General features: G+C 40.6%; 1 protein-coding gene and 2 long non-coding RNA genes across 7 annotated transcripts in view; 2 read left to right on the top strand and 1 right to left on the bottom strand.

Moving 5' to 3' along the window:
* LOC112648667 (uncharacterized) overlaps positions 1-19,166 on the top strand; it is a 39,523-nt gene extending 20,357 nt beyond the window's left edge. For 2 of the 5 annotated variants that reach the window (XR_007411919.1, XR_007411918.1), the window contains one exon: positions 77-1,755. This is a non-coding gene — a long non-coding RNA (uncharacterized LOC112648667). Of the gene's footprint in view, positions 1-76; positions 1,996-16,289; positions 16,392-17,909 lie in introns of those variants that run through there. The other 3 variants (XR_003129191.3, XR_003129192.3, XR_004817622.2) reach the window with 3 other exon arrangements.
* SLC19A2 (solute carrier family 19 member 2) lies at positions 1,684-21,747 on the bottom strand. The gene is made up of 6 exons (XM_025430432.3): positions 21,431-21,747; positions 14,649-15,236; positions 7,581-7,803; positions 6,123-6,315; positions 5,629-5,770; positions 1,684-3,694 (listed from the first exon to the last, which is right to left on the bottom strand). The coding sequence occupies exons 1-6, from the start codon at positions 21,632-21,634 to the stop codon at positions 3,566-3,568; spliced, it is 1,479 nt and encodes a 492-aa protein (XP_025286217.1). The 5' UTR covers positions 21,635-21,747; the 3' UTR covers positions 1,684-3,565.
* Positions 21,748-22,133: 386 nt separating this feature from the next.
* LOC112648223 (uncharacterized) lies at positions 22,134-24,455 on the top strand. Its single transcript, XR_003128827.3, has 3 exons — positions 22,134-22,540; positions 22,936-23,031; positions 23,970-24,455. It is a non-coding gene; the product is annotated as an uncharacterized LOC112648223 (long non-coding RNA).
* The last annotated feature ends 2,299 nt before the right edge of the window (positions 24,456-26,754 follow it).

Raw genomic sequence — 26,754 nt, 5'->3', positions numbered from 1 at the left:
TCAGTCTCCTACTGTCTCCCGTGTGACAGGTGCTTTTCATATATGTTCTTTCATTTCTTCACAACAATCCTGTCAGGTCGGTGTCACCCCACTTTACCGATGAGAAGGCGGAATCACAACAGAATGACTTCCCCACCGTGGCAGAGCTTTGAGTGGCAAACACTGCATTTTGAACTCCCTTCCATCATATCAGCATCACTTACTGAAGAAGTAATTAGTACTACTACAAGACCCTTTCCCAGAATCAAAGGAGATGTTGTTCACTAATGCTTTTTCCAAACTAGAACATGTTACTCAAGGGAAGGGTAAGTATTAAATTACAAGCAGCATGCTGTAATAAGTAAAACAAATAGGTATCTAGTCCCTATCATTTAGAGCCCAATGCCTTGAATAAATTGTCCTGTGGAATGGAGGTCATCAATAGGCATTTTAATCTTAACATTTCATGTGGATGTACTTTTGTTTTTTTTTAATTAATTTTTTTAAAGATTTTATTTATTCATTCAATAAATAGAGAGAGGCAAAGACACAGGCAGAGGGAGAAGCAGGCTCCATGCTGGGAGCCCGACGCAGGAGTCAATCCAGGGACTCCAGGATCACGCCCTGGACCAAAGGCAGGTGCCAAACAGCTGAGCCACCCAGGGATCCCCTGGATGTACTTTTTAAAAAAGTAATGGCAGGGGCGCCTGGGTGGCGCAGTTGGCTGAGCATTATACTTGGTTTTGGCTCAGGTCACAATCTCAGGGTCCTGGGATCAAGCCCCGTATCAGGCTGCCTGCTCAGCTGCCTATCTCTCTGCTCCACCCACAAATTGCACTCTCTCTCTCAAATAAATAAATAAATCTTTAAAAAGGTAATGACATCTGGCTATTATACTGGCAGGTACTGGGTCTGTTGTGTATCACTTATAATAATTTAGTATTCATACTAGGCTACTTTACAAAAGACAAAAATAAGACATGGTCACTGCTCGGAAGCCTTATAATCTGAAAGGCATTAAGATACAGTGGATACACAACCATAGGGACAGAAAACTTTATCTTTAAAAAAATTTTTTTGGCACGAAAAATGAGTCTTTGGTGATTATCAATGAAATGTCTTAATGAAGTAGGTTTTGGAATGAGATATTTAAAGGGAAGGTACTACTTTGCATACGAAAGAGAAATGAATGATTTGGTTTCTGGGACTTCATGAACAAGTGATTTTCAGCTGATGGCAAAAAGATGCTTCCTTGGATATCAGAATATTTGGAGTTAGAACGAAGTGGCTATGAAGTTTTAAAAACAAGATGGTACCTTGAGCCCTTGATTTGTTTGAGTTTTCTTTATTTGTAAAATTCAGTTAACATTGAAGGGAATGTGGGTCTTTTTGGTTTCTTAAAGGAAGAATGCTCTAAAAAGAGAGATGAGAGGTACCAAGATGAAGACCAAGAATAATAAACCATGCAGTGTGGTGCTAAAAATAATGGAAAATGAAAGAAGTAAGGGGGAGGAATCAAAGGCAGGGATCACAAAGCAATGGGAAGAATTCACAGGATGACAAGGTTAATAGGAGGGTCAGGTAAGGGAAGACTTAATATGAAATTTGTCCTAGGAGAAATTATTAAAAGGTTTAAATATGTAACCCAAAGCTCCTACTGAAGCAAAAAACAAATTTTAAAAAATTGCGATTATAAAGGAAAAATATAATGTAAAATATTTATTTAATAAAAATAATTTCATAATGTATACAGAATTGAATAAAAAGTACAACAAATTATTTTCACTTCTTTGCAAAATTGCATACAGTACAACTTGCAAATTGGGCTCAGCCTTCTAGAAATATGGCCACACACCAGGATAAACTTATTATTGTCTTAAATAAGTAAAGGCTCCAGTTGTGTACCACAAACTTTGAATTAAATTCCATGGAAATGTTGCTTTGGTAACATAAATGATTTGATTGTACTGCAGTCCATTTTGTTAAAATACATTAAATAAAATCCCTCGAACACCACTTTTCAACCTGTTTCTGAATAAACAATTCCCTACATAGCAAAATAGGATACAATATAAAATTGGAGGCTGTCCTTTTATGACATCACTTCTCCTTCGCTTAGTGCTCTGCTCTTGCTCTTGATCAGAAAGGAAGGTGAATGGAAAATGGCCTATATTTATGTTCATTTATTTCTAGAATTCCCACTTACACTAAATGAGTATGTCAACTTTGGAACCTTGATATTATTATTCACACTGTTTACCTGTGTTATTCTAAATAAATTAACCTAGATTTTTTTCAAAATAAGGCAACAAAGTCGGCTTTAAAATGGTTTTCGTGTCTCACATACACTAGCAGCCACGTGGTAGATTAATTACAGAATTAGATACGTACCTAATAACATTTTCCAAGTACCCTGGAAGTGAAATCACCAGCAATTATTATTTTAAGCAGATAATCCGAGATGATCCACCCTTAGAAACAAAGGCAGATTTAATGTACAAAATGCAGGAATCAAGTCTATGCTAGTTCCTGTCCTATTGAAATAATTAAAAAGAGGCTCAGTTTGTGAAAAGGCCTTATAATAATCCAACAAATTCAGCTCCTAATGACATCTGTATCTTAGATAAGAAGGAAAAATAATATAAAAGGTATAAATAGGGATGAAGATATTTAAAAAAAAGAAAGGACTTTTCATTTTATTTTGGAAATAAAAGGGAATCCAAATACAAAATGGAGTAGTTGTATCTTTAGCCCATATATTAACTTCTCATTATAGAATTAATAATTCTTCAGATTGAAGACTAAAAGACAGGCAAACATACCTTAAGTTTTCTGATTAGGTCTCTTTAGATTATTAGCAGGCCTCAAAACTTGCCTTATTTTCTAACTAAATGAGCTTCTCTGGGAAGCATATGAATAATGCAAAAGTATATTCCTAAAGACAATCTACACAAATACAAAATTGTCAAGATGGAAACAGAACATTAATATAATGAATTTTTTTAAAATAACATAAAATTAGAAATGACACACATTCCTAATATGTGAGAACACCAAACCAGAGCAAGTATTGCCAGTGATAAGAACAGCTTTCCTCTGCAGAAACACAACACAAATGCACATGAGTATTACAGAAATAAGGATTAAGGTGAACACAGGTGCTGTGAGAACATACTTCTACTCTGACCTGTGAAGTCCCATGGCCCCTGTGAAGCCCTGGTCCCACTGGGCCACGCCTCTGGCTGACCAGATACAGAGAAGTAAACTGACTGATGAAACACCAAACTCACTTGCTATCAAATCTAAATGCCATGTGTTTCATTAGTGCTTTTCAAAATCAAGTTCACTTTTGAGTCAGAAGAAAATAATGTTTAAATTAGCTTTTATAAATAATCCACAAGATAAACCTCACCTCTGGCTCCTCTAAACAGTATTGTTACTCTGGGAACACAAGGTATAATCAGTTGGCTGCTTTGAAGCCTTAAAAAGCACATTAATATACATCTACATATTAAAAATTTAAATACATCCGGGCACAGTTGCTGTGCAGAGTTTTTGCTTTAAGCAGCAATTTCTCAGCAGTGTATCATGAAGTGGTTACATGAGAACTTGATTCTGCATCTTCTTGCTTTCTATATTTCTTCATAATACTGGCTGTACCATTAGCCAGGAAAACCACAGCGATGAGTGCAAAATAACTGGCGTAGATCAGGAACTAAAGGGGATGGGGAAAGAAGTGATGTAGATAATTATCAGTTAGGAGATGAGATGTTTTATTTTATTTATGTGAACATATCCTATGATTAAAGGTATATTCAGTTTTTCAGTAAGCCTTCACAAAACATTGTGTGCCCACACAATCTGCCAGGCACTGACAATCAGAAGAGGTAGCACAGCTTGGTGGTAGTAAAGCCTCACTGCCTCAGGGCAAATCCTGACTCTGTCCCTTAGTAGCTGTGGGGCCCTGAGTGAAATACTTCACCTCTGAGCCTTGACTTCATTTACAAAATGGAATTCACAATATTCCCTATTTTACAGGGTTGTTGGGAAGGGATGAGATCACATATGTAAGTGTCTATTAGCCCACAATGCTAAGGCTGTTTATACTACTGGTTTTATTTTTGTTGCTGTTGTTACAATTGAATCATGGTTTCTCCCCTCAAGCTGGCAGGTAACTGTGACTAGCAGGCCAAATTCTGAAGATGAAGAACTTCTCCTCCTCCCCAGAAGAGGGCAGTAGGCAGTCAACTATATTCCATTATGGGCTTACTTTTTACTTTTCCTCAGGATCTTCTCTAGGCTAATATTTTAACGTGACTATATAGGTTGTCATCATCTTCATCATCACCTTCCTAAAAGAACTTATGAAATACTTATAAGCTGGCTCATGAATGCGATTTGGGTGCTACTCTAAGTCTTTGAGCCAGGTTTCTTAAAATTTGGATACATTTCCCTATAGGAAACCTGTTAGTCATGGCAATTAGAGTTTCAGCACAGCCTACACAATTCAATAATTCCTTATTTTTAAATCACTACTTCACTAGCAAGATGACAAGCACTTAGTTTCTCTCCTACCCTCCATTCCAAATCTAAGCACCTAACCCTTGAGAGGTGTTCTCAAGGTTTTCACTGCTGGTAGTAATTAGGAAACACAGAAACCTCCCACTCCTCTGCTCTCTCTGCCCACCTTTTTGAGGCAGCATGATCCAGTGAGAGATGATTAGGCTTTAGAGTTAGAAGCTGGTTTAAATCCCAGCGTTGCCACATTATAGTTGACCATGCGACCTTAAACAACACTTAACATTATGTGACATCTCTCAGACTCATTCTCTCGATGTCCAATCCTGACAATAATCCCGCAAAATTCTATACAGGATACGTGGCACATAGAAAACACTCTGTGCACATTACCTACTACTGTTATTATATCTCTTAGATCTCTGGTAAAAAACAAAGTTAGTTACTGCTAACATGCTGGACCTTTGTATTGTAAGAAAACTAATGCCTAAGTATGGAGGGGATCATCTGGGCCGGGATGGAGGTGGGGTAGGCACTTTTTGATTCAATAGCCCCATTTTGCCAAAGTACAGAGCAAGCCTTACCTACAAACTCACAAAGCATGAAGGCATATATGACTATACAGTTCCTGAATGAATGCAAGTATTTCCATTGTCTCCAGGTGTTTGTGTGGGTGTTTTCTCGATGAGTCACATGTTAAGAACCTTCATGCTATTAATCAACAGCAAGTCATTACCTTGGTAGTTGGGTATTTTAGAGAAGGGAGAACAGAACCATGAGGTGAACCAGGCATCTCAAAACACAGGATTCAGAATTCCATGCACAGAATTAAAATGAAGGGAAATACTGAAGGAGGAAGCACAAAAACTCAGCCTGGAAGGAACATTACTTCTGTTCTCCCAGAGTGTATAATTACACTCAGAAATGTTCTAGGTCCTCATCAAAAAGATGGTGGTCCTAACACCTTCCAGGGAGAAAAGAATTAAGGATGGGGGTTGACAAAAGGAAGGTGAGGACACTTCTACTTTCTTTCTTATATTTGTCTATACTGTCTGAATTTGCTTTCATTAAGCTCCACGTTGTTACCCAGCTCAAGTCATAACATTTTGAGTGTCAAAACAGAAATCTTACCTGAGTGGTAATTTCTAAGCCAAGGCCACTGGCATCCACCACAATAAGGGTGAGCAGAGTCTGAAGGGCCAGAGCAATGAAGGTATTCACACCAAACACTAGGGCGTAGCGCTCCATGCTGAGGTTAGCAGCAATCTGAAAACTTAAAAAATGAATACACAAAAGAATGAAAAGTAAAAATAATATCCTAGTTTCGGTTTTTACCTCAATTTTCAATAGTAGCCCCTTCTTTCTACCATTAATTCCCTTCCCAAACAGGTGAAAAGCATTCTGTTGCCAAGTGGTAGAAATCTCATGAAAATATTTGAATAGAGCAGGAATATAGGAACAAGGAAATAAATGAACCTTCCTTAAGTGCTTTCTCAGGAGAAAAACATAATACAATGCTTCCTCCTGTTTGCCTCTTTTAACTAGAAATTTTCATTCGTTTGTAAAGAAACCAAAAAGTTTATCTTGTCACTTTTCCAAATGTTTCTTTGAATCAAAATACATACGTTGCTATAGTGATGAGTAACATGTAGATGATTCTGAAGATGATATAGGATGTGTAGCACACCCAGATGTTCCTCACAGTATCCATAATATACACTGAGGAAGCAATCAGCAGAGAGAACAGAGACAGGGTCATCTCCCCCCATGTTGACCAGGATATTTTTACATAACCAACTGCAAACACAGCAACAGCACCTGCCAAATAAAACAAAGAAAATTGATCCAGTTATTTTGCTAAACAAATGCTCTTCTAATGAATTAAAAATTCAACTTAGATTATTAAAGTTTAAAATTTTGCAACTTATAAATAGGGTAAGCTCAAGATTATGGAGGGTGGGGATGCCTGGATGGCTCAGTGGTTGGGCGTCTGCCTTTGGCTCAGGGCATGATCCTGGAGTCCTGGATTGAGTCCCACATCAGGCTCCCTGCAGGGAGCCTGCTTCTCCTTCTGCCCATGTCTCTGCCTCTCTTTTTCTTTGTCTCTTATGAATAAATTAATAAAACCTTTAAAAAAAGGATTATGGAGGGCCTGGAAGTCACACAGAATTTTGGACTTGATGGAATAAATGACATGGAGCCAGAGAGACTATGAGATACAACAAACTGAATTAGCACAGCCTGGCAATGAGATGAAAAAGGAGGACACAGACCCAGGGATGCTGTGACAGAAAAGGTACTGGGGCTGGCTCAGAGGCAGGAGTCCGAAAGAGCCACTGTTTCCAGCTCGACAACCTGGCAGGAGGAATCATTTCCTTCCTAACCAAAGAGCAGTGCGGAACATGGCAAAAGGGCATCCCTGCTCGTCAGTAAAATGATGATGCTGACAATGATAGCTAAAATGTACAGAGCACTAAGTACCAGACACAGTTTTAAGTGTTTACAGAAATCACAGGATGGCTTCTAAAAACCTTAAGAGGTAGGTTGATAAATTAGAAAGGAACGATAGAATATATTGGTCAAGGACACAGGCTCTGAGTTCAAATCCTGTCTTTACTACTTAATATCCATCTGATCTTGGGCAAGTTATTAACCTACTGGTCTGTAAAATGGGGATTACTGCACCTGTCTCAGGCATATTGTGAGGACTGAGTTAATACACATGAAATCCTTAGAATAACATTTCCTGCATATTAACATTCAACATCTATTAGTTATTGTTATAAACTATTGTATATTCCCATTCTAAATTTCACATCATGTGACAAAAGCACTCAATAAATACAGAGATAATGGAAACCTGAATAGGAAGATAATTTTGAAAATCATTACGTTAGGTTTCCCTAAAGGACATAAAGAACTTAAATTTGTTAATCAGGGTCATCCACGACTTGTGCACTGCTAAATTTCTTCCTAGATTACAAAATCAGAGCTCAAACTTTGTAATCAAATTTAGGAGGGGAGGGGAAATCTGATTATGGTTGACTTAACCACTGGAGGAATCTTCCACCCGCCCTGCTTACCCAGGAGGGTGGACACGGCCTCCACACCGCCATTGTAGATAGTGGCGTTGCGAGAGGGCATCACCTTCTCCCACAGGCCCTGTGTGTAGTTCACCACTTGGAAGTAGCCACAGGTGGAGAGGGCCCACCACACAGACCAGCAGAGCAGAGGGCGAGACGAGTAGCACATCAGAAAGTCACTCCACAGTATCTTCAGGACAAGGAGACGGTCTGGCTTGGGTTCCTACTCAAGAAGGGGAGAAAGCTCAAATCCTAGGAAGATGACTCCAGAAAGCAATCGTATAGACTTTCCTATCTTACAGACATTTTTCTTTTTCCTTGTGAAAAACCCACTGGCTTACTGCTTTTTATGCCTATAAATGGCATAGAGGCATACCTCGTTTTATTGTGCTTCCCTTGACTGCAAGTACGTGTTTTTAACACGTAGGTTTGCGGCAACCCTGTCGAGCAAGTCTGCCAGAGCCAGGTTTGCCACAGTATTTGCCGCTTCATGTCTTTGGGTCACATTTTGGTTATTCTACAATATTTCAAACTTTTTCATTATTATTATATTTTTTATGGTGACCTGTGATGGTTACCACAATTGTATGGTACATCATTGATGTTAACAATTGTCACTGCTTTGGGGTGCCATGAATCATAACCATAGAAGATGGCCAACCTAATCAGTAAATGTTGTATGCGTTCTGACTGCCCCACAAACTGGCCATTCTTCCTCTATTTCCCTCCTTTTAGGCTTCCCTATTCCCCGAGGCACAGCAACATTGAGACTGGGCCAATTAATAACCCCACAACAGCCGCTACCAGCGCCATCTGCCATGCTTTTCTTACTGCCTTTGCCTAGATGTTCTTATTTCTCTATTCAAATCTTATCTGTCTCCCAAAGTCTATCTCAAACACCAGGTCTTACATGGCAAGAGAACCTCCAGATGTAAACAGAACCTTTTAGTTGGTATAGTTAGGTGTTTGCAAGGCCAAGTTATAATACCACTCATTTCTCAGCCCTTTTGGGCACAGAAGTAGATTAGTCTGTAGCCAAAACAATGGCTAGGATGGAAATTTCCAAGCCTAAGCTTGCTTCTTTTACTAAGTGCTTCTGAAGGACACAATCCCAATACTAACTCTTGTCCTGAACAACAAACATTTTCTTGATGACCAGAAGACTATCGTTATTTCTGCAGCCATTGATACTCTATTATCTGAAACAGTAAAAACTTGCGGACTGAGCCTTAACTGATGGGAACAGATAATGTACATCTGGTTTCAAGAAAAACACAACAGAACGAAATATGGATCAAGGAGACTTGGTGCTGTTGAGGCAGGTTTACAATTTAGCAACAGTAAAGTTCTCGCCAAACATAAAAAGCTTCTAGGACACTCTCCTGCTCCCACCTGTTGTGCATTTATTTTGCTCCAAGAATGGTGACTCTGGCCTCAGCCTGGTATCTCACCCAGCCCTAGTTCCTAAACCTGAATGTAGGGCATTAACAACCTGTTAACAGAGTTGACCTGTCTTTGGCTACTGCTTCAGGGGAGATGACACTTTTCTGAAGTTCCAGGGCATCAAGCTGTAACAGGGAAGGATGCAACCATGTATGGCTACACATCCAACCCCCTCTATCCCAACTCTGACATATCCATTGGCCTGAGGCTAACTGGAGATATCCAGAGGGAATGATTTGTGACCACGAGGAGAAAAGGAGGGTTGAAAGGCAGACTATGGGTCTTTCACTTAAGTCTCCATACAATTCTGGTTTTGTGCTTGGTGCCAGCCTGGAGGGAAAGGGGGACTACTGTCCCAACACAAACCTCTCACCAGTCACTGTCACCATTATGATTTTATTTCTTTAGATTCTGAAAGCTATTTTGACACAAAAAGACATAGGAAGCTAAGTTATCACATAACACAGAGCAAAAAAACCCATGCCATTACAAAACTACACGTAGACTATAATATTATTTACTATCAAATGTATATCTATAAATATAAATAAATAAATAAATAAATAAATAAATAAATAAATAAGAAAAGAGATTTTATCAAGGCCATTAAACTATTAATAGTGGTAATCTGGGTGGTAGCAGATCAGATCATTCTCACTTCCCTTTATGTCATTTACTCTTTAATTAAAAAATGATATATGAATATTTTTATAAAATCAGAATTTTTCTTATGAAGATGATACATTTGTTAGCTATATATTACATATATAGCTACTCTTGAAATTAAATAAATAAAAGCCATTTTCTCCATACAATGTGAAGATAATCTCAGTGGAATGAGAACCAAACAATGTTCCACAGTTATGCCCACTCACACAATCCTAAACTCAACTCCTACTCATTTATCACAATGGGCATCTAGTTTCAGATTTCACTTAGAGGATTCTGACACCATCTTAAACAAACAAAACAAAAACAAAACATTGAGAAATTATTTCTCTCCACCAAAGAATAGGAGTCTCTAATACAATGCTTTTAAAATCAACTAGACCTGGGTTTGAATTTTGACTGTGCCACTTTCTATGTGCCTTTGGTTAAGTTATCTGACATGAGCTTCTGTTCCCTCAACTGTACAAGGATTGTGATACCTACATCACAGAGTTTTCATAAGAATCAAATGAGCTAATGAATCTAAGATTCTTAGCAGAGTATTCAGTTCCCAGGTCCAAATAAATGGAAGCTGAAGTGATAATGATGATAGATGATAAAGAAAGCACAGCAGGAGCACACCTGCCTCTATGCAGATGGAAAAAAATTCTAAATCTTAGGCTTTCTACTATAAAATGGAAATTAATGTTTCCTTCAGTAGGCTTTTGGAAGAACTAAGGTATTACTCAATATGTAACAAGTGCTCAATAAATGTTCATTTCCTTTGTACTCTATCATGACTCGTGGATGCAATCAACAGATATTTATGAGTGCCCACGTGTCGTGTTTGGCGATGTTCTAGATTCTGGGAATACAGCAGAAAAGTCCCTGCCCTCATTAAACTGACATTCTGGTAAGGGAGACAGATGATAAATACACATATGAGAGAGTTTACAGTAGAAATGGTATTTTGAAGAAAAGAACAGCTGGCAAGTGTCTGTGGCAGAGAAAAGGAAGGATGATAAGAGTGTTGAAAGGCTGTCTGAAAAGCTGATGTCTGAGTTGATACCTGAGTGACATAAAGGAAGCAGCTGTGAAATCAGAACAAAGGGCAGTCCTGACGGAGAACCTCTGAACTGAACTTCTGAAGTGGGAATAGGCTCTATGTGTTTGGACCAGAGCCATGTGGAGCATCGTCGTGAGATAAGGCCAGATTGTATAGGGGCTTATAGGCCACAGTGTGAACTGCGGATTTTCTTCTACATGCAACAGGAAAACATATGGGAGTGAGGGGTAAGATGATTAGGGTTTAATGCCTAAACTGTGAAGACTACAGTTACATCACTTCTATATTATGTGTTCCTAACTATATGGGGGACTGGACAGGAAAGGAAAATGTGGTCATGTCATGCCTGGTCATCTAAAGATAAAGGCACCTTCAGATCAATCAGCTCATAAAACTCAGTATTCTAGAGCTAAGGTAAGTTTAGTGATCATCTGGTTTACAGTCTACATTTAAGGGTAGCCTCAGTTAAAGAATTAATGGTGGAATTAGTACCAGATTCTACGAAAACCTTTCCTAAGGCTCAGAAGACCAGGGTAAACCAATTCAAAGTGAAAGATTATTTACAGCCTCAAGGGTAAATAACTATCTACAGTGAAGGTACAATGCTATTCTTGATTGCTCATGTCTAATGATAAAGATAACAGAAATGAACATATATTGATGATCTACTACAAATTACTCACTTGAGAGCTCTACATTGCCTCAGTTAACACTAGAAATAACTGTGAGGTAGGTAGAAGAATGAGGGAAGAAACTAAGCCTCAAAGAATTAAACAACTTGCCCAAGATCACCCTGCTGGTTAAGAACTAGAACCCGGGTTTGACCTTTTCCTTCAAAATCCACTATGTGCTGCTAGAAATTATATTAAGTACAAAGTGGAAACATTAATGTTGTTACTGTCAGTGTTTCATAGAGCTCAAACACACATATAGGCAAAGAATGCTTACTCATAATAAGGGGTATTAGTCTACAAATAAAAGTATAGGTGTGTTAACAGGTATTGTTTAAGTATTAATTACATGTCAGGCCCTGTGCTAAAGAAGTGGCTTAATTTACATCATTTCTAATGGATGAGCAATTTAAAATAAATCAGGTCCAACTATCGGCTAAGCATAGAAGGAATCCCATTTCCTATTTAGGAAAGAAAATCACTGGCTATGCTGGAATGTCAACATGCTCTGCCCCATAGCAAGAGGGCCATTCTGAAAAGAACTCACAAGTACTGTAAGGTAACTTGTGAATGGGGCTATCACTTAGACTCTTACTTCATTATCCCTTTCCATAGTCAAGATCAAACCACCTACTTTTCTTTACTATATTTACCACAATTACTGATTTACAGTTCAGTTATGGGCTTTGTCAACTTAAAATGGTACTGCAATCCCCAATATTCCTCTTCTGACCTTCTTTCAAGCTTGTCAAGAGAAACAGCACTATTTTAGCCCTGTACAGCGGCAAGCAGCCCTGACTGCCTGTAAAGGTGCCAGCAGAGGGGCACCTGGGTGGCTCAGTGGTTGAGTATCTGCCTTCCTGGGGTCCTGGGATCTAGTCCCGTATTGGGCTCCCCTCAGGGAGCCTGCTTCCTTCTCTGCCTCTCTCTGTGTCTCTCATAAGTGAATCAATAAAATCTTAAAAAAAAAAAAAAAGCAGAGCCAAGGATATGATAGAACTGACTTGAATCTAACTTTTACCACACTGTAGCCAACAGTGATGGTTCTGACCATTTTGTCACCCCAGTGAAAGACTTTAATGGAGCAAAGTACAGATCAAACTGAGTCTCATATACGCTCTTTAATTATGTGACATATATCAGCACAATTCTGCAAAAGTCACTAATCTCTGTTCCCACTCCTTATCTCTTTAAAATGAGAGGGTGGTTGACATCTCATGTCTCTTATAACTTTAAGATACTCTGATGGTCCGATAGCCTGTGGTTAGAATCATTTCAGCATGTCAAGTACTGACATTTTGCATGTATATAAACAACAAATGTCAAGTTGGTCTAGGACAGTTTTTTAAATGGTAGGTTACAACTCATTTGTTAACAGGTAATGGGCAGTGATCTGCATTGTAAAAATGGAACTGAATGAAACAAATAATATACTGTATGTTAATTAAATTGAATTAAAAAAATAAAACTGCAAAGTTTTTATCAAAAAAATGAATGTAATGGAATATACCAGAATAAAAGTACTGAGTTATGAAACCTCTGCTTCAGTTATATATAAAATATATACATACCTATGAATGGTACTTGTTCCTATGTAAAATGTGTTTCTTACTATTTCTTACTCATGTTCTAAATAGTTTAAAACTTATGTTTTATACAAATCTTTAGAACTATGGCCAATGTCAACTATGGCCAATGTTAATACTTGATATATGTCAATATATATTATTATTAATTTATATATATTTGATATATTTATATATATTAATTTTTAGCTAAGGCCATTTTAAGATATTTGAAACAGAATTTAAAAAGGGTTATTTTTTTCTACTACATGATATCAGATGATTATACTTTTTTTTTTTTTTACTCCAGATGATTATAACTCCTTCCTCCATCAACCCTTTGTTGAATTGTCAACATCATTTAACAAACTATGAAGGAATCAGCATTTCCTTCCTAACTTAATCCCTGGTATCCTGATTGATGCTACCCATCGGTGCCCTAGTAATCAAAGTGCATTCCATGACCAGTGTCACCTAGTCTCAATCTCTTTGAGATGATAACCTAAATTTCAACTAGCAATCACAAGTAAAGAGTGGGAGTGGGCTTAAGAGAGTAATTAGATGCCACATTGAAACAATTTGAGTTAACCCCAGATGAGGAGCCAAAGACTTCACTCTCAGTGGGTTCTTTACTCTCAGACTACAAGGCTTATGGAGCTCGATTTTATAACTGACAGAGTCCACCTGCAAAGTGAGAATGTTAACAGGTTATTTCCAAACATGTCCCACGAAAGCTAAGACTAATTCAGTATGGTTGGAATGAACCTTGCCCCTCACAGCTTATAACCTGTTAGAAAGATAAAAAGCTCTTATAAAGAAATTAATCTTCCTGGCTAGCCAGAACATATGGATGGATTATTCTGATCCATACCTAAGAGATAATTTCATAGTCACACTTTTAATATGTATTCTATCATCATCTTAATTTTTTCTCTTGTGATTATCTTCCTATGTGTTATTCATTACTACTCCACTCTGGGCAACTGTCATTTGAAAATACAGATACACTTCCAGCACAGAAGAGGAAGTAAAGTTCTTAACCTTATATACTTTGGGCTTCAATTCAGAACCTGGAAGTAGATATTCATCACTTATTAGAATCATTTCCTCTATTCATTTAGCAAAATTCTCTGAGTGCTTTCCTTATACACCAAGTACCAGATAGAAAGGTGAAGAAGATACAGTTCCTGTTATGGCTTCTTAGGACATCTCTGACACAAGCAATATAACACTGTACAGTCTGACTTTGGAGGTCATTCACTCCAGGATAAAATATATTTGTCATCTCTAATATAAATCAACCTTATCTGTAATCAATGAATGAATGAACCAAGGGAGCAACTCAGGGTAAAACCTAAATCTGGCTGCCCAGGTGGCTCAGCGGTTTAGCGCCGCCTTCAGCCCAGGGCCAGATCCTGGGGACCCGGGATCGAGTCCCACGTCAGGCTCCCTGCATGGAGCGTGCTTCTCCCACTGCCTGTGTCTCTGCCCCCCACCCGCTCTCTGTGTCTCTCATGAATAAATAAAATCTTAAAAACAAACAAACAAACAAACAAACAAAAAACCTGAATCCAGATAAATACAATGTCTAGCTAGATGGGGTTTCCTGTCTGGTTTGTCACCATTGCTCCAATTACCAGAGCAGCAACCACAAGGTGTTTAAGGCTATACTTACCGGCTCCTCCATATTTAGAGGGATTTTTGACTCAACATCCTCCCACCCAGGAAGGTGGTTAGAAGCTGAGGTGTTGGTTATAATCCCGCCATTTTGTGCCTTGATGCCATTCATTCTCTGGCAAGTGGAAGGAACATGGTGAAAGAAAAGGCTCTTCTGTGGCATAGGAAGAAACCAGGCCACAGCAAAAGCCACGGAAACACACGTAAGAGAGATGACATTCAGACTAAACAGGGACCAGCCTGCCACTGAGAAGAGGATTTGCCCCAGGACAGAGCCCACAGTAAAGCCCACCAAGGTGGCACTCCGACAGTAACTTGTGACTTTCTGGTACATGTTCAGGTCTACCACACTGTAGATATAAGAATAATAGGCAATTTCAGTGGCTGTGGCAATGCCATAAAAGAATTCCAAGAACTGAATGGCCAGGAGTCCCTGGGCGTAAAGCAGCATGAACCATGTAACAATAAGGCTGAGTCCCTGCAGCAGAACAACAGGCTTATAACGGAGGTAGTCTGTGGCTAGGAACACAGGAAACAGCAGCACCAAGTAAGAGTAAGTCCATACTGGATAAATTTCGTTGAAGACCTGATAGAAAAAGAAAATTAAAAACCCGTTAGTGATATCAATGGATCTGGAATATTCATAACAGTTTATTCTTATGCCATTTATGCAACAAACTGCTGCTACCTCTAATAAATCATCCTTATCAACCAAAGAAATCTCAACAATTCTGATAATTGTTTGGAATATACTTCCCCATGTCCACCCCATTGTCTTTTTCTTAAAATCCTTCCCCTTCATCAAGGCCTAGTTCAAAGCCTTCCTCATCCTGGCAGATTTTGCTGGAGCTGACAGCATTCTTAGGGCAATACTCAGGGCTCTCTTGATACTGCTTTGTATGTGCCAATCTCCCCAGTTACCTCACAACGTTGGTTGCTAACCATGGTTGCACATCTCCCATGGAGCTTTAAAAAATGTAGATGCCTAGCCAAGGCAGTTCTTTATAGCCTCCTAGGAGACTTTAATCTGAGCCAGCATTGAGGACTACTGCCTTAGAGGGCAGACCATTAGGGCTGACTTGATGTTCCATGCTGACCCGCACAGCCTTGTAGTCAGCATGCTGTGTGCAAGGGACTTGGCTCAAGGACTGTTTTGGAAATGGATAAGTGTTTAGGAATCATCATCAATTCTTCCTTCTAGCCACAGAATAGGGAGCCTTGATCCTACTGTTTGATTAGGTTTCTCTGATTTTAAGTTTTATTGTTTTGGGGAAACAGGTGAAGAGGATAGTTCTGTCCTAGTGTCCTGATGGAATAATTATCTGTAGATGATAGGATTATAGGCCAACTTTGATGTCCTTTTTGCTTGTCTGTAATATGTAAAGGATAGAAGTTTTTGCTTTCTCTTTAATGGATTATTAAAATTGGAATAAGTAGAAATAAGCTCTCTGCCATACAGACACAGCTGGAATTTCAACCCATCATTCACTGTGTGACTATAGGCAAGTTTGTTTTTTTAGTTCCCATTAGCCTTTGTCTCCATTAACAGTAAAAGAAGCATAAACCCTACACCACAGGGTTGCTTATTGCAAGGATTAAATGAGAAAATACATGCAAATCAGTCATTCACTCTATTTAGATGTCAAGACTTAAGGACTGAAGCTGAAACAGGCCCTTTGGAACAATATGAATGAAATAAATCAACAGAACTGCCATCCCCAGTCTTCCAATATCAATCACTGTAAGTGACCTTCCCTCTTTTACACCTACCCCAGTGTCTAGCAAGGTCCTGGGATGAATATAAGTTGGTTTTTTTTAAAATGATCATTTCAAAGTCTGGATCAATGGCCCCGATTTTTAAGTGCTTTCTGAAAGGCCACCTTGGTAACAGGCTAACTACTTCGCCATGGAGCAATATGACTATCTAAGGCCAAGGGCAACCTTCTTTTTAACTCTCACATATGCTTCAGTTCACCCAAATGTAAAATGGGCTGTTTTCAGGGTTAGAGGAATAATAAACAGTTACTGTAAAAAATATTTTGCTGGTACAGAACACAATTACAAAAGACAGACATAATCGGAAATATATTCCTGTCCTGATTTCTATTTTTGACTGGTCAGATATCAAAAGTAATTTGTCTGATAGTCTCACCTTCATGAATTTTAGCCTAATTTGTATTTGTATCAATCATTTAGCAACATCTATTAGATTAGGAAATTTCTTACACCTGAAGATGGGTATGAAAAGTATAATTGTGAACTGTAGAAATGACTGTTATTCAAAAGTGTGTACATTTTAGCAACCAAGAAACAAAATGCCTTTGGCTGGTGCCTGCACAGCCCCAAGATACCTCAGCAGAAAACCAAAGTGGACAGGGTAACTTTGAGTTAAAAGTGGTGAAGGATGAAAGCATCCCTACAGACTCTTCACAGTGGTATCCCATTAACCGCCCCCCCCCCATTCTTTTTTTGCCTCTAGTTTTACCAGTAATCTCCTATAGTTTTCTTAAGTGTTAAACTGCCTCTTCTGACTCCACTTTCACATTTTCCCCAACATGTTTTTCCCAGCACGACACCACAACCCATTGGCCATCATGCCTTTCCTTTAAAAACCCTCTTCCTCACTTCCTCACCACACCCTTCAGGGCTTTGACTTCTTTGCTCCAGTAAAATTGTCTATACCTATGTATGTTCCATACCTTTCAGTAACAATTGTTCCAAAGTGATTAACTGCTGGGTTTTCATTATATAAATCTCATCCTTTTAATTATCAACTTAAGTGCTTATATTTATGAGACTAATTCTGCTCCTAACACAAAGCCACAAGATAATGAAGATGAGAAAAAGTAACATGGCCAGACCTGCAAAGCCAAGTAGGAAAAAATTAAAGGCAAGTGGGGGTGGGGTGGAAGAAGAGATGGGTTCTCTTTAAATCATTCTAAATAAAAAACCTGACTTTTCTCCTGTGAAAGAGATCAACCCAAATAAATGTCCCTCTCACAGTGTTATCAACATTGTAACAGCAAACGTCTACTGAGCCACACACTATGCTAACTGCCTTACCTACTTTATTTAATCCAAACAACAATTCTAAGAAGTAAAAGCTTTTATTACCTCTATTTTACAACTGAGGATACTTGGCTTTACAGAAAGGTTAAATAAATTATCCAAAGTTATCAAAGCTAGCTTTGGCAGACGGTAGATCAGAATCTTGATAGTCTGAATCCACAACACTAAAATGCCTCATTTCTTCCATCAGAAAACTGTTACTGATCATCTGGTATGTTCCAGGGCTACTTCGAATATCTGCAGCAGCTTTTTCAACTTGTATTAAGGTACTTCTATAGGGCATTCACGAAGAGATAAAGACCACACCAATCTCCAGATTTGAGCTACTGGGTCTCTAAAAGAAGATCCTTTCCCTTTCAATGCATGGACAAACTGTTACACCAAAAAAAGTTTCTTCCATAGATAGTTTTAATCCTGAAAGGAAACTCCCCACATGCAAAAAATGTACATATTACAGACTCTTACTGTACATACCCTGGACAATACCTTCTTATCTTAGGTAAAATCTGCCACGTGAACAAAGGGAGCAGATTTTATCATAAGATGCTTTTCACCACTCTTTGGATCAGAGCTTGTTTGTGCTTTCTTTTGAGACACAGAAAGCCAAGAGAAAAACAGATGTTCCTTTTAAGCTCTAATTCGGATTTAGATTTTAGAATTCAGTTTCAATTAAACAACTAGTTAATAAGCTCTTATTTGTGAAACACTTGAAGCTGTGTGGATTACAAAAAATAAAAGCCTCAGTTCTTCAGGAGTTCTGAACCTAATGAGTAATATATATTCATACTCTATTGGTAAGGGGGGAGATAGTAAATAGGAGGTTACTTCTTTGAGGCGGCTTTGAAGGAAGAGAAAGTTAGAGGCTAACAGATATCAACTGATAGGTATGGGAAGCTTATTCCAGGCAGAGATTACAACTTTGAGTACAGACTGGGAGATGAGAGACTGTGGGTATGCTGGATTTATGAGTAGAAGATCGATGTGATAGAGCATGGGCACATGGAAGAAGGCAAGGAGAGGAAATATATAGCAGGAAATAAGGCTGTTACGGAGGTAAGAGCCAAATTCTGTAGGACTCCGAATATCAGAATAAGTAGAAAGTTTTTTTTTTTTTAAATCAAAGAAAGGTAGTGAATTTCTGTCAAATCACATGCAAAAAGGATGAAAGAATAAAAAAGTGTTGGAGATATAGAGCTCTATTTTATTAAAAGTTTGGCTTTCAACTATTAGAACACAGTCCATTTTTAACCTGTTTAAAAGTTAGAAAGTGTGTGTTGGGGGGTGTGCCTGGGTGGCTCTATCGGTTAAGCATCTACTTTCAGCTCAGGTCATGATCTGGAGTACAGTGATACAGCCCTACATGGGGCTCATGGCTTGGTGGGGAGTCTCCCACCCTTCTCCCTCTGCCCCACCCCCCACCCCTCACCCACTTGTATTAAAAAAAAAAAAAAACTTAGGAAGTGGTGTACCTGAAACAGATTAACATTTTTCCTAAAATCTAAGAAAAAAATCCTTTGATACTGTAAAGATAAATTCTGTCCTTTTCCATCTTTGGACTTAGTTAACAATAGTTCCATTTAAGATGACCTAAGTTGGCCCTTCTAAAGTCTTACAAGTAAATACAAATTTCAATACAATATCACTGACCATGAACTGACATTCGCTTTGCCTAAAAATCATTTAATATTTCTTATTAACTGTCTACTGGCAAAAGCAAGCATGAGGTCAGGAAGGAGAACAAGTTGTTCTATTTATTTCTGTTATTAGATGTTTTAAGAAACCAGGGTTCTGGAGAGGCTGAACAGAGCCATTCTGTGCATGATCAACAGTATCAGCTAAGGTCCAAGGTCCTCACCGAAAAATGACATCCTTTCTAGACCACTAGATTTCTCTTCAAACTCTGCCCTCATCCTCCTCCAATGTGCAATAACAGAAATTGTGCTAGGTTTGTTACATAATCCACAAATATTTACTGGGCCTGGCACCCTTGTTTTACTCCAATGCCACTGAATATGTTTCACTCAGCCTAGAAAGCTCTGATTAGACAGGGCACAGGATGACACATGACATAACAACTCCTCTGCCCGGGGCAATTGACAAAACAGATCAGCTTTCAAATATCAACGCTGGGAACATGTTTCTCTCCTTGTGCCCCTGTGTCAGGCAAGGTACACACACTGTGCAGATCACGTGGCAGTTCACATGAAACTTTCATTGTAAGCTGCTAAAGAAGTATCATTTCTGCTTCAGTGGCTATACCTCAGAGTCAGTAATTGTCTCCAGAATCGCTATTTACTGCAGTAATTTTTTTGTCAAATCATTCTGTTCACAATGTTAAAATGTAACCAATGTTAAAATTCAAACAGGTAATGAATAACTGTTAGAGTCCTTTGCAGGGTGGTCCTTAAGACTGAGATATAGGGACGCCTGGGTGGCTCAGTGGTTGAGCTTCGGCCTTCGGCTCAGGGCGTGATCCTGGCGTCCTGGGATCCGGTCCTGCATTGGGCTCCCTGCAGGAAGCCAGTTTCTCCTTCTGCCTATGTCTCTGCCCCTCTCTCTGTGTCTCTCATGAATAAATTAAAAAAGAAAAAAGACTGAGAAATAAAAGATCTTAAGTTGGATAAAAGTTAATGATATTGGCTGGAAGTAGACAACATAAGAAAGTCAAACGAAACCCTCAATCTAGGATTTAACACTGACTTTCAATTCCCTGCCAAGTGTCCTTGAAAGTGGAGGGCAAAACAAACTAGACTGTGAGTTAAGTATATCCTGCTCTGACCTGTTATGCAGGGATACTGAGCTGCTACTCAAAAGAGGTGATTACTAACCACAGGAAGAAAAGTAGAGTGTAAATGGCAGGGAAGGGAAGGGAGGAAAAGCAGGAAGAGGAAAAAAACAGCTAAATGCCCACTCAGCTTTCACCCTTTGTGTAGCGTTCTAGAAAGGAATACCAGACGTGAGCTTTCAGGCCTGTGAAAAGAGGCTAAGGAGCCTCCTCAGCTGAGAACCAAAACTAACATCTGTGAACCCACAATTCACCATGCAAGAAAAATTATAATCAAGTGCCAATTATATGATACCGTCGCCGTATCTGCTTTTACCCCAGGAGGCAGGGCATGAGAGGGGACAGCATGTCCTTGAACAAAGCCTCACCTAATTAAAAACCAAAACGAATTCCGATGATGGATTTTTGTTCGTTGTTCTGTTCTGTCCTCGTTTAAGCACACTCATCCCGTCAAAGGTAAACAACGCAAAGTATGGGAAGGAAGAGGGAGCAGCAGGGAGAGGGAAGAGTCTTTCAAAGAAGCAGGGGTTACTTCGCACCTGGTTCCCTATTTCAATCAGCAAACACGTACTGACCCTCTCCCCGCTGCCCAAAGCACAGCTCGCAGTTGGGCTTTTTTTAATCCACACACCCCGCGGCGCCCCCTCCCGGCCCCCGGCGGGAACTGCAGGGCGAGTCGGCGCGCGCCGGGCTGACCCCCACGAGCCGGGCAGCGCCGCCCGCAGCCCGCAGCGCACGGGAGCGGGGGCTCCCGACTGGCCTTCCCAGCCCTTCCTGGAAGCCGGGCCCCGTGCACCGAGGGGGCGCCCGAAGACCGGCACGGGGCAGCGCACCGCCAGCCCCGAGCCGACTTCGGACCGCGTGAAGGCTAAGAGCCCGCGCCCTCCTCTCCCCGCCCCCTCCCCAGCGCCCGCCGCCGCGCCAACCTGCCGCTCCGTCAGGTTCTTGTCCGGCCCCAGCAGGTAGGGCGTCAGGAAGGGCTCGGACGGCCGGAGGCTGGCGAAGAAGCCGTAGGCGCACAGCAGCGCGGTGGGCAAGAACCAGCACTCGCGGGGCACGCGGGCCGTGCGCAGGAGCATCGTGGCCGCCGCCGCCGCCGCCCGCCGGGACGCCGGGCCGGGCACATCCATTCGCGGGAGGGAGGGCGGGGACCCGGCCCGGCCCCTCGCCCGCTCCGCCCGACGCGGCGAGGCTCGAGCGCTGCCCTGGCGCGGAGACCCCGGGCCGCCACGGCGCCCTTCGCGGCGGAGCCAGGTCGCGCGGGGCGAGCGGCCGCCTCCACGCGCAGTCCTCCAGGCTTCCCCGGCGGCGGCCGCCCCGCGTGTCACCGCCGGGGCCGGCGGGCGGGACCCGCCCCCGCCCCCGGGACCGCCCCCCGCCGCCGCCCCCGGACGCACGGCCAATCACGGAGGGCGCCCGGAACTTGGCTTCTCTCCCATTGGCCGCCGCCTTAGAAGCTGCGAATGGGCGCGGGCTGAGCGCGAGTGCGCCGACGTGCGCCGACCTGCGGGGCCTGGGCGCGAAGGCGGAGGAGTCCGGCGGGGGGGCCGGGGGCGGGGGCGGGGCGGCGCGCGCTGGCGGCCCGGGGCCGGGGGTCTGCCGCTCGGGGGCCTCGGCCCGCGGGGACGATCGCGCTGGTCCCCGCGCTCGCTCTCTCCCGCTCTGGACGGTTATTCAGACTCCGCTCACGGAGAGACGGGGCTGCCGAGGCCCGGGCAGGAGTTCACCTTGGCGTGGGGGAGACGGCCAGGGCCAGCCCCCGCCCCCGCAGCCCCCTGGTGCTCAGCCGCTCCCCTCTGCGGGCGCGAGGACACTGGAAGCCCCGCATCTAAGCACCCGGGGCTCTACCCAGGGACTGAGCAGGAGGAAGCGGAGAAAGCATTTGGAGAGTGAACGAGCTCCCTCCTCACTTAGCAGAAGGGCCCGTAATGGAGGCCCTAGTGAAAGGGCTTTAGCTCTATCTCGTTACTTTTTGCAAGCAGGAGATATCAAGAAAGCAAACATAGTAGCTATCGCCTGGGTTTACAAGGAAAGTGGTAAATCCTGAGTCACTAAAGCAATTAAGAAATATCGATCTCTTTATTTAAAAAAAAAAAAAAAAAAAGAGGGAAAAGAGATCTTGGCATAGTTTTCAAGGGCAAAGCATGACAAGAATACCCAGTGCTTTCTCTCATCTCTCTAATAAGCCTCTTTCTGCCTGACGCAGCCTGACTCGATCGCAGTCCTTCTTCCACTGCAGACCGAGCTGCACCATTTTAAGCAATTTTTCCCTGTGTAGTGTTTGCAAAGTGACAGATGCTGCCAGGAGCTCACAGAACACATGTTTGAACTTTCTATTTTGCTTTAATACATGTTGCCACACATATTGCTGTTTTTTCCTGTGATAGCAAATAACTTTTTTTTTTTTGTTTTTGTTTTTTTTTGAGAGCAGATGCACCGGCCATAAAAATGAGTCCCCAGGATGAAACACCCTGCTAGTAAAGAGAAAGACTGGTTTTTAGGTCTGCACAAGGGAATGCACCAAAATGTGAGTTGGTTAATCTAAAGAAGCGCAGTTGGTGGTATTTACATCTACCAGTGGGCCTCCAAGAGTGATCTAGAAAACCCTAGGGGTCGTTGGGACCTTTGCAGAGTTCCAGGAAGTCAAACTATTTTCATGATAATACTAAGACTTTGTTTCCTTTATTTAATAATAAGCCTTTATTTCCTTTTCCACTGGAGAGGCTATCTGATATGTGATAACATCACTCTAAAGACTAAAAATATGCGCTTGTATGTTTTCGTGTTTAATCGACTTTCTAGATTTAATTTCTGAGATGGTAACGATCAATAGGAATAAGCCACAAAAACAAACAAAAAAAGTCTTTAGGATCCTGATAACAGGAATCTTGAGACTAAAAAGTGAGAACATCTGATGTACATAATACAAGTCCCTCCATAGAATTTCTCTCTTATCATGACTCTAGAGAGAACACTGGTGGTCCTCTTGGCAATTGCTTTGTACACTCAGTGCTTTCGCAGAAGAGAAGGGAAAAGAAATGCAGGAAAGGGCTCAGAAAGAGAAGTCTCCCTGTTAAAGAACAGCTTTCTGTCCTTTCCCTGAGGCTTAGAGACCTGAACTGTGTTAATCTGTAAATCACTGGTTCTGAAATTTTTCCTTGGTACAAATCACTTAGGCACCTCAAATCCTTTTTGCAATGTTGGGCATTAACAAATAACAATTGTTCTTGAATTGGGCAGAAAATGTTTTTAGTATTTTTCTCTAAGGGGTTATGCTAGGATCCCCAGTGATCCTTGCCCTTGTATAATCCCCACCCCTTTGAGTGTGGGGTGCCTGTGAACTTGATGAGATAATGCACCTGTGGTACATTATGTTGCCTTATAAGGCAACATGAGATTATCCAGGTGGACCCAATCTAATCATGAAGAGCCCTTTAAAAGCAGAGGATTTTCTTTTTCTGGTAGAAGAAGAGAAAATCAGAGTTGTTTGAAGAGTGAGAAAGATTTGAAAATACCCAAGCTCCTGGAGGGGGCTATGTGCCCAGGATGTGGGCTTCTAGCAGTTAAGACGGACTCTGGGTTGACAGCCAGCAAGAAGTGGGAATTTTAGTCCTTCAATCACAAGTAACTGAATTCTGCTAACAACCTAAAAGAGCTTGGAAGTAGATTCTTCTTCAGAGCCTCCAGCCTGTCCAGCACCTTAATTTCCGCCTGTGAAACTCCAAATAGGGAACATACCCAAGCTCACCTGGACTTCAACCATGAGCTAAATTGTTGTAACTTAAGAATAATAAATATGTAATTTTAGGACAGCCCAGGTGGCTCAGCGGTTTAGTGCCACCTGCAGCCAGGGCCTGATCCTGGAGACCTGGGATTGAGTCCCACATCGGGCTCCCTGCATGGAGCCTGCTTCTCCCTCTGCCTGTGTCTCTGCCATTCTCTCTCTCTCTCTCTCCGTCTCATGAATAAATAAATAAAATCTTTTAAAAAAATAAATAATTTCAAATTGTAATTTTTTAAGCTGCTAAGTCTGTAGTAATTTGTTATGCAGCAATAGGAAAGGAATACAGAGGCCTATAGAATATATTTTTAAATTAGGGTAATAGTCACATAATATAAGATCATCCATTAACAGTATTTGCACTACAACTCAGTGGCATTAGTACATTCACATTATTGTGTAACCAGCACCCTGGTTCTAAGACATTTCGCCACTTCAGAAAGGAAACTTGTAGCCGTTAAGCAATTGCTCCCTCTTCTTCCATTCCCCCCAACTCCCCCACCCCTGGCAAAGACTAATGTGGTTTCTGTTTCTATGGACTTGTCTATTCTGGATATTTCATACAAAAAGAAATCATACAATATGTGATCTTTTGTATCTGGTTTCTTTCATTTAGCATAATTTTAAGGTTTATCAACATTGTAGCATGCATCAGTACTTCATTTCTTTTCATGGCTGAAACATATCCCATTTTATGTGTATAACACATTTTGTTTATCCATTCTTCAAGTGATGAACATTTTGGGTTGGTTCCACTTTTTGGTTATTGTGAAGTGTTTGTTTGAATACCTGTTTTTAATTATTTGGGGTACATAGGGGTGGAATTGCCAGATCATTTTATAATTCTGTTTAACTACATGAGGAACTGTGTAACTCTCGCCCACAGTGCTGGCACCAGTTACCATTCCTGCCAGCAATGTGTGAGGGCTCTAGAGCCTCCACATCCTTGCCAACAACAAGTTGTTTTCTTTCTTTCTTTCTTTCTTTCTTTCTTTCTTTCTTTCTTTCTTTCTTTCTTTCTTTCTTTCTTTCTTTCTTTCTTTCTTCTTTTCTTTTTCTTTCTTTCTCTATCCCAAGGGGTGTGAAGTGGTATCCCATTGTGGTTTTCATTTGCATTTCCCTAATGACTAATGCTGTTGAGTACCTTTTCATGTACTTGTTAGCCATTAGTGTATCTTTTGTGGAGAAATATCCTTTCAAATCTTTTGCCCAATTTGGAGTGGATTGTTTGTCTTTTTGTTGTTGAGTTGTAAGAATTCTTTATATAATCTGGGTATTAGAACCTTGTCAGAGAGGTGACATGCAGATATTTTTGCCTCTTCTGTAAGAGTAAATAAACTATTAAAGGACACTTTTTTTTCCCTCTATTAATATATAAAAGCATGTGGGGATGTGTGTTTTTAAAAAAAGAATTATATTATGTACTTTTGAATCTTATTTTCCTCAGGAATAATTTATAGAAAATGCTCCATTGTGATAAGGTTGAGCTCTAATTCTTTCTAATGTCCCACCATTGTGTGGGTGAACTTTAATTGATTTATGGCCATTAACTCTGGTTCTAGGATTTTGTTCACTGCCCACAATGCTGCAATTAACATCCTTGTGCAATATATATCTGTGTATTGTTTGCTTCATTTTTATGAAATTTATTTCCAGAAGTGGGACAGCTGGGTCAAAGAATATATGGATTTTTTATTTTAATAGGCATTGTTCAGTTGTTTTCCAAAAACCAACATCAGAGTATTTGTTTTGCATTGCATCCTTGGCAATAATAAGTGTAATCAAGGTTTTTAATTTTTTTTTTACTAGTCCTATAGGTGGAAAATCAGTGGTTCTCAACTTGTGATGATTTTGTCCCCTCCAGGAGACATTTGGCAAAGTCTGAAGATATTTTTGATTGTTATAATTATTAGTAGTGGTTGGGAGTAGGAGCTACTAGTTTCTCTTGGGCAGAGCCAGGGATTCTGCTAAATATCCTATTATACTTAAGGCAGCCCCCATGACAAAGAGTTACCCAGCCTAAAATGCCAATAGTGCCAAGGTTGAGAAACCCTGGTATAAAGAGATACCTCCTGTTATCTTCAGTTTGAAAGTCCTTATGGGTGAGTTTGAACACCTTTCCATACGTTTGTAAGCTGTTTGGGTTTACTTTTTTGTATATTACCTATTCTTAGATTTTACTTATTTTTCTTTTGGTTGTGTATCCCTCTTACCAACTAGTAAGAAGCTTTTATACTTTATAAACCCTTTATTTGTCCCCTTTATTGAAATTATTATTTTTTAAAATATACTTTTCATTGACTTGTTTACAGTATCTTTTGCCAAATAGTCAAATCTTATTGAAGAACATAAAGCAAAGTTCGAACAAGTGGTCTGACATACTATGTCCTTACATAGGAAAACATCATAAAAATGTTCCTTTCCCCAAAGTTAATTTATAACTTTAATGCAGTTCCAGTTGGAATCCAA

Source organism: Canis lupus, chromosome 7 (genome assembly GCF_003254725.2).
Source record: "Canis lupus dingo isolate Sandy chromosome 7, ASM325472v2, whole genome shotgun sequence".
Taxonomy (NCBI): domain Eukaryota; kingdom Metazoa; phylum Chordata; class Mammalia; order Carnivora; family Canidae; genus Canis; species Canis lupus.
This window is presented reverse-complemented; position numbering and strand designations above follow the sequence as displayed.

Bases quoted from the DNA above. Each gene is read 5' to 3' on its own strand.
- SLC19A2 (XM_025430432.3), bottom strand. From the start codon at position 21,634: ATGGATGTGCCCGGCCCGGCGTCCCGGCGGGCGGCGGCGGCGGCGGCC. The intron at 7,804-14,648 runs GTAAGTATAGCC...CTTCTTGAGTAG, and splicing joins CTCTAAATATGGAGGAGCCG to GAACCCAAGCCAGACCGTCT. The intron at 5,771-6,122 runs GTATGTATTTTG...TCATTTTTTAAG, and splicing joins TTACTCATCACTATAGCAAC to TTTTCAGATTGCTGCTAACC.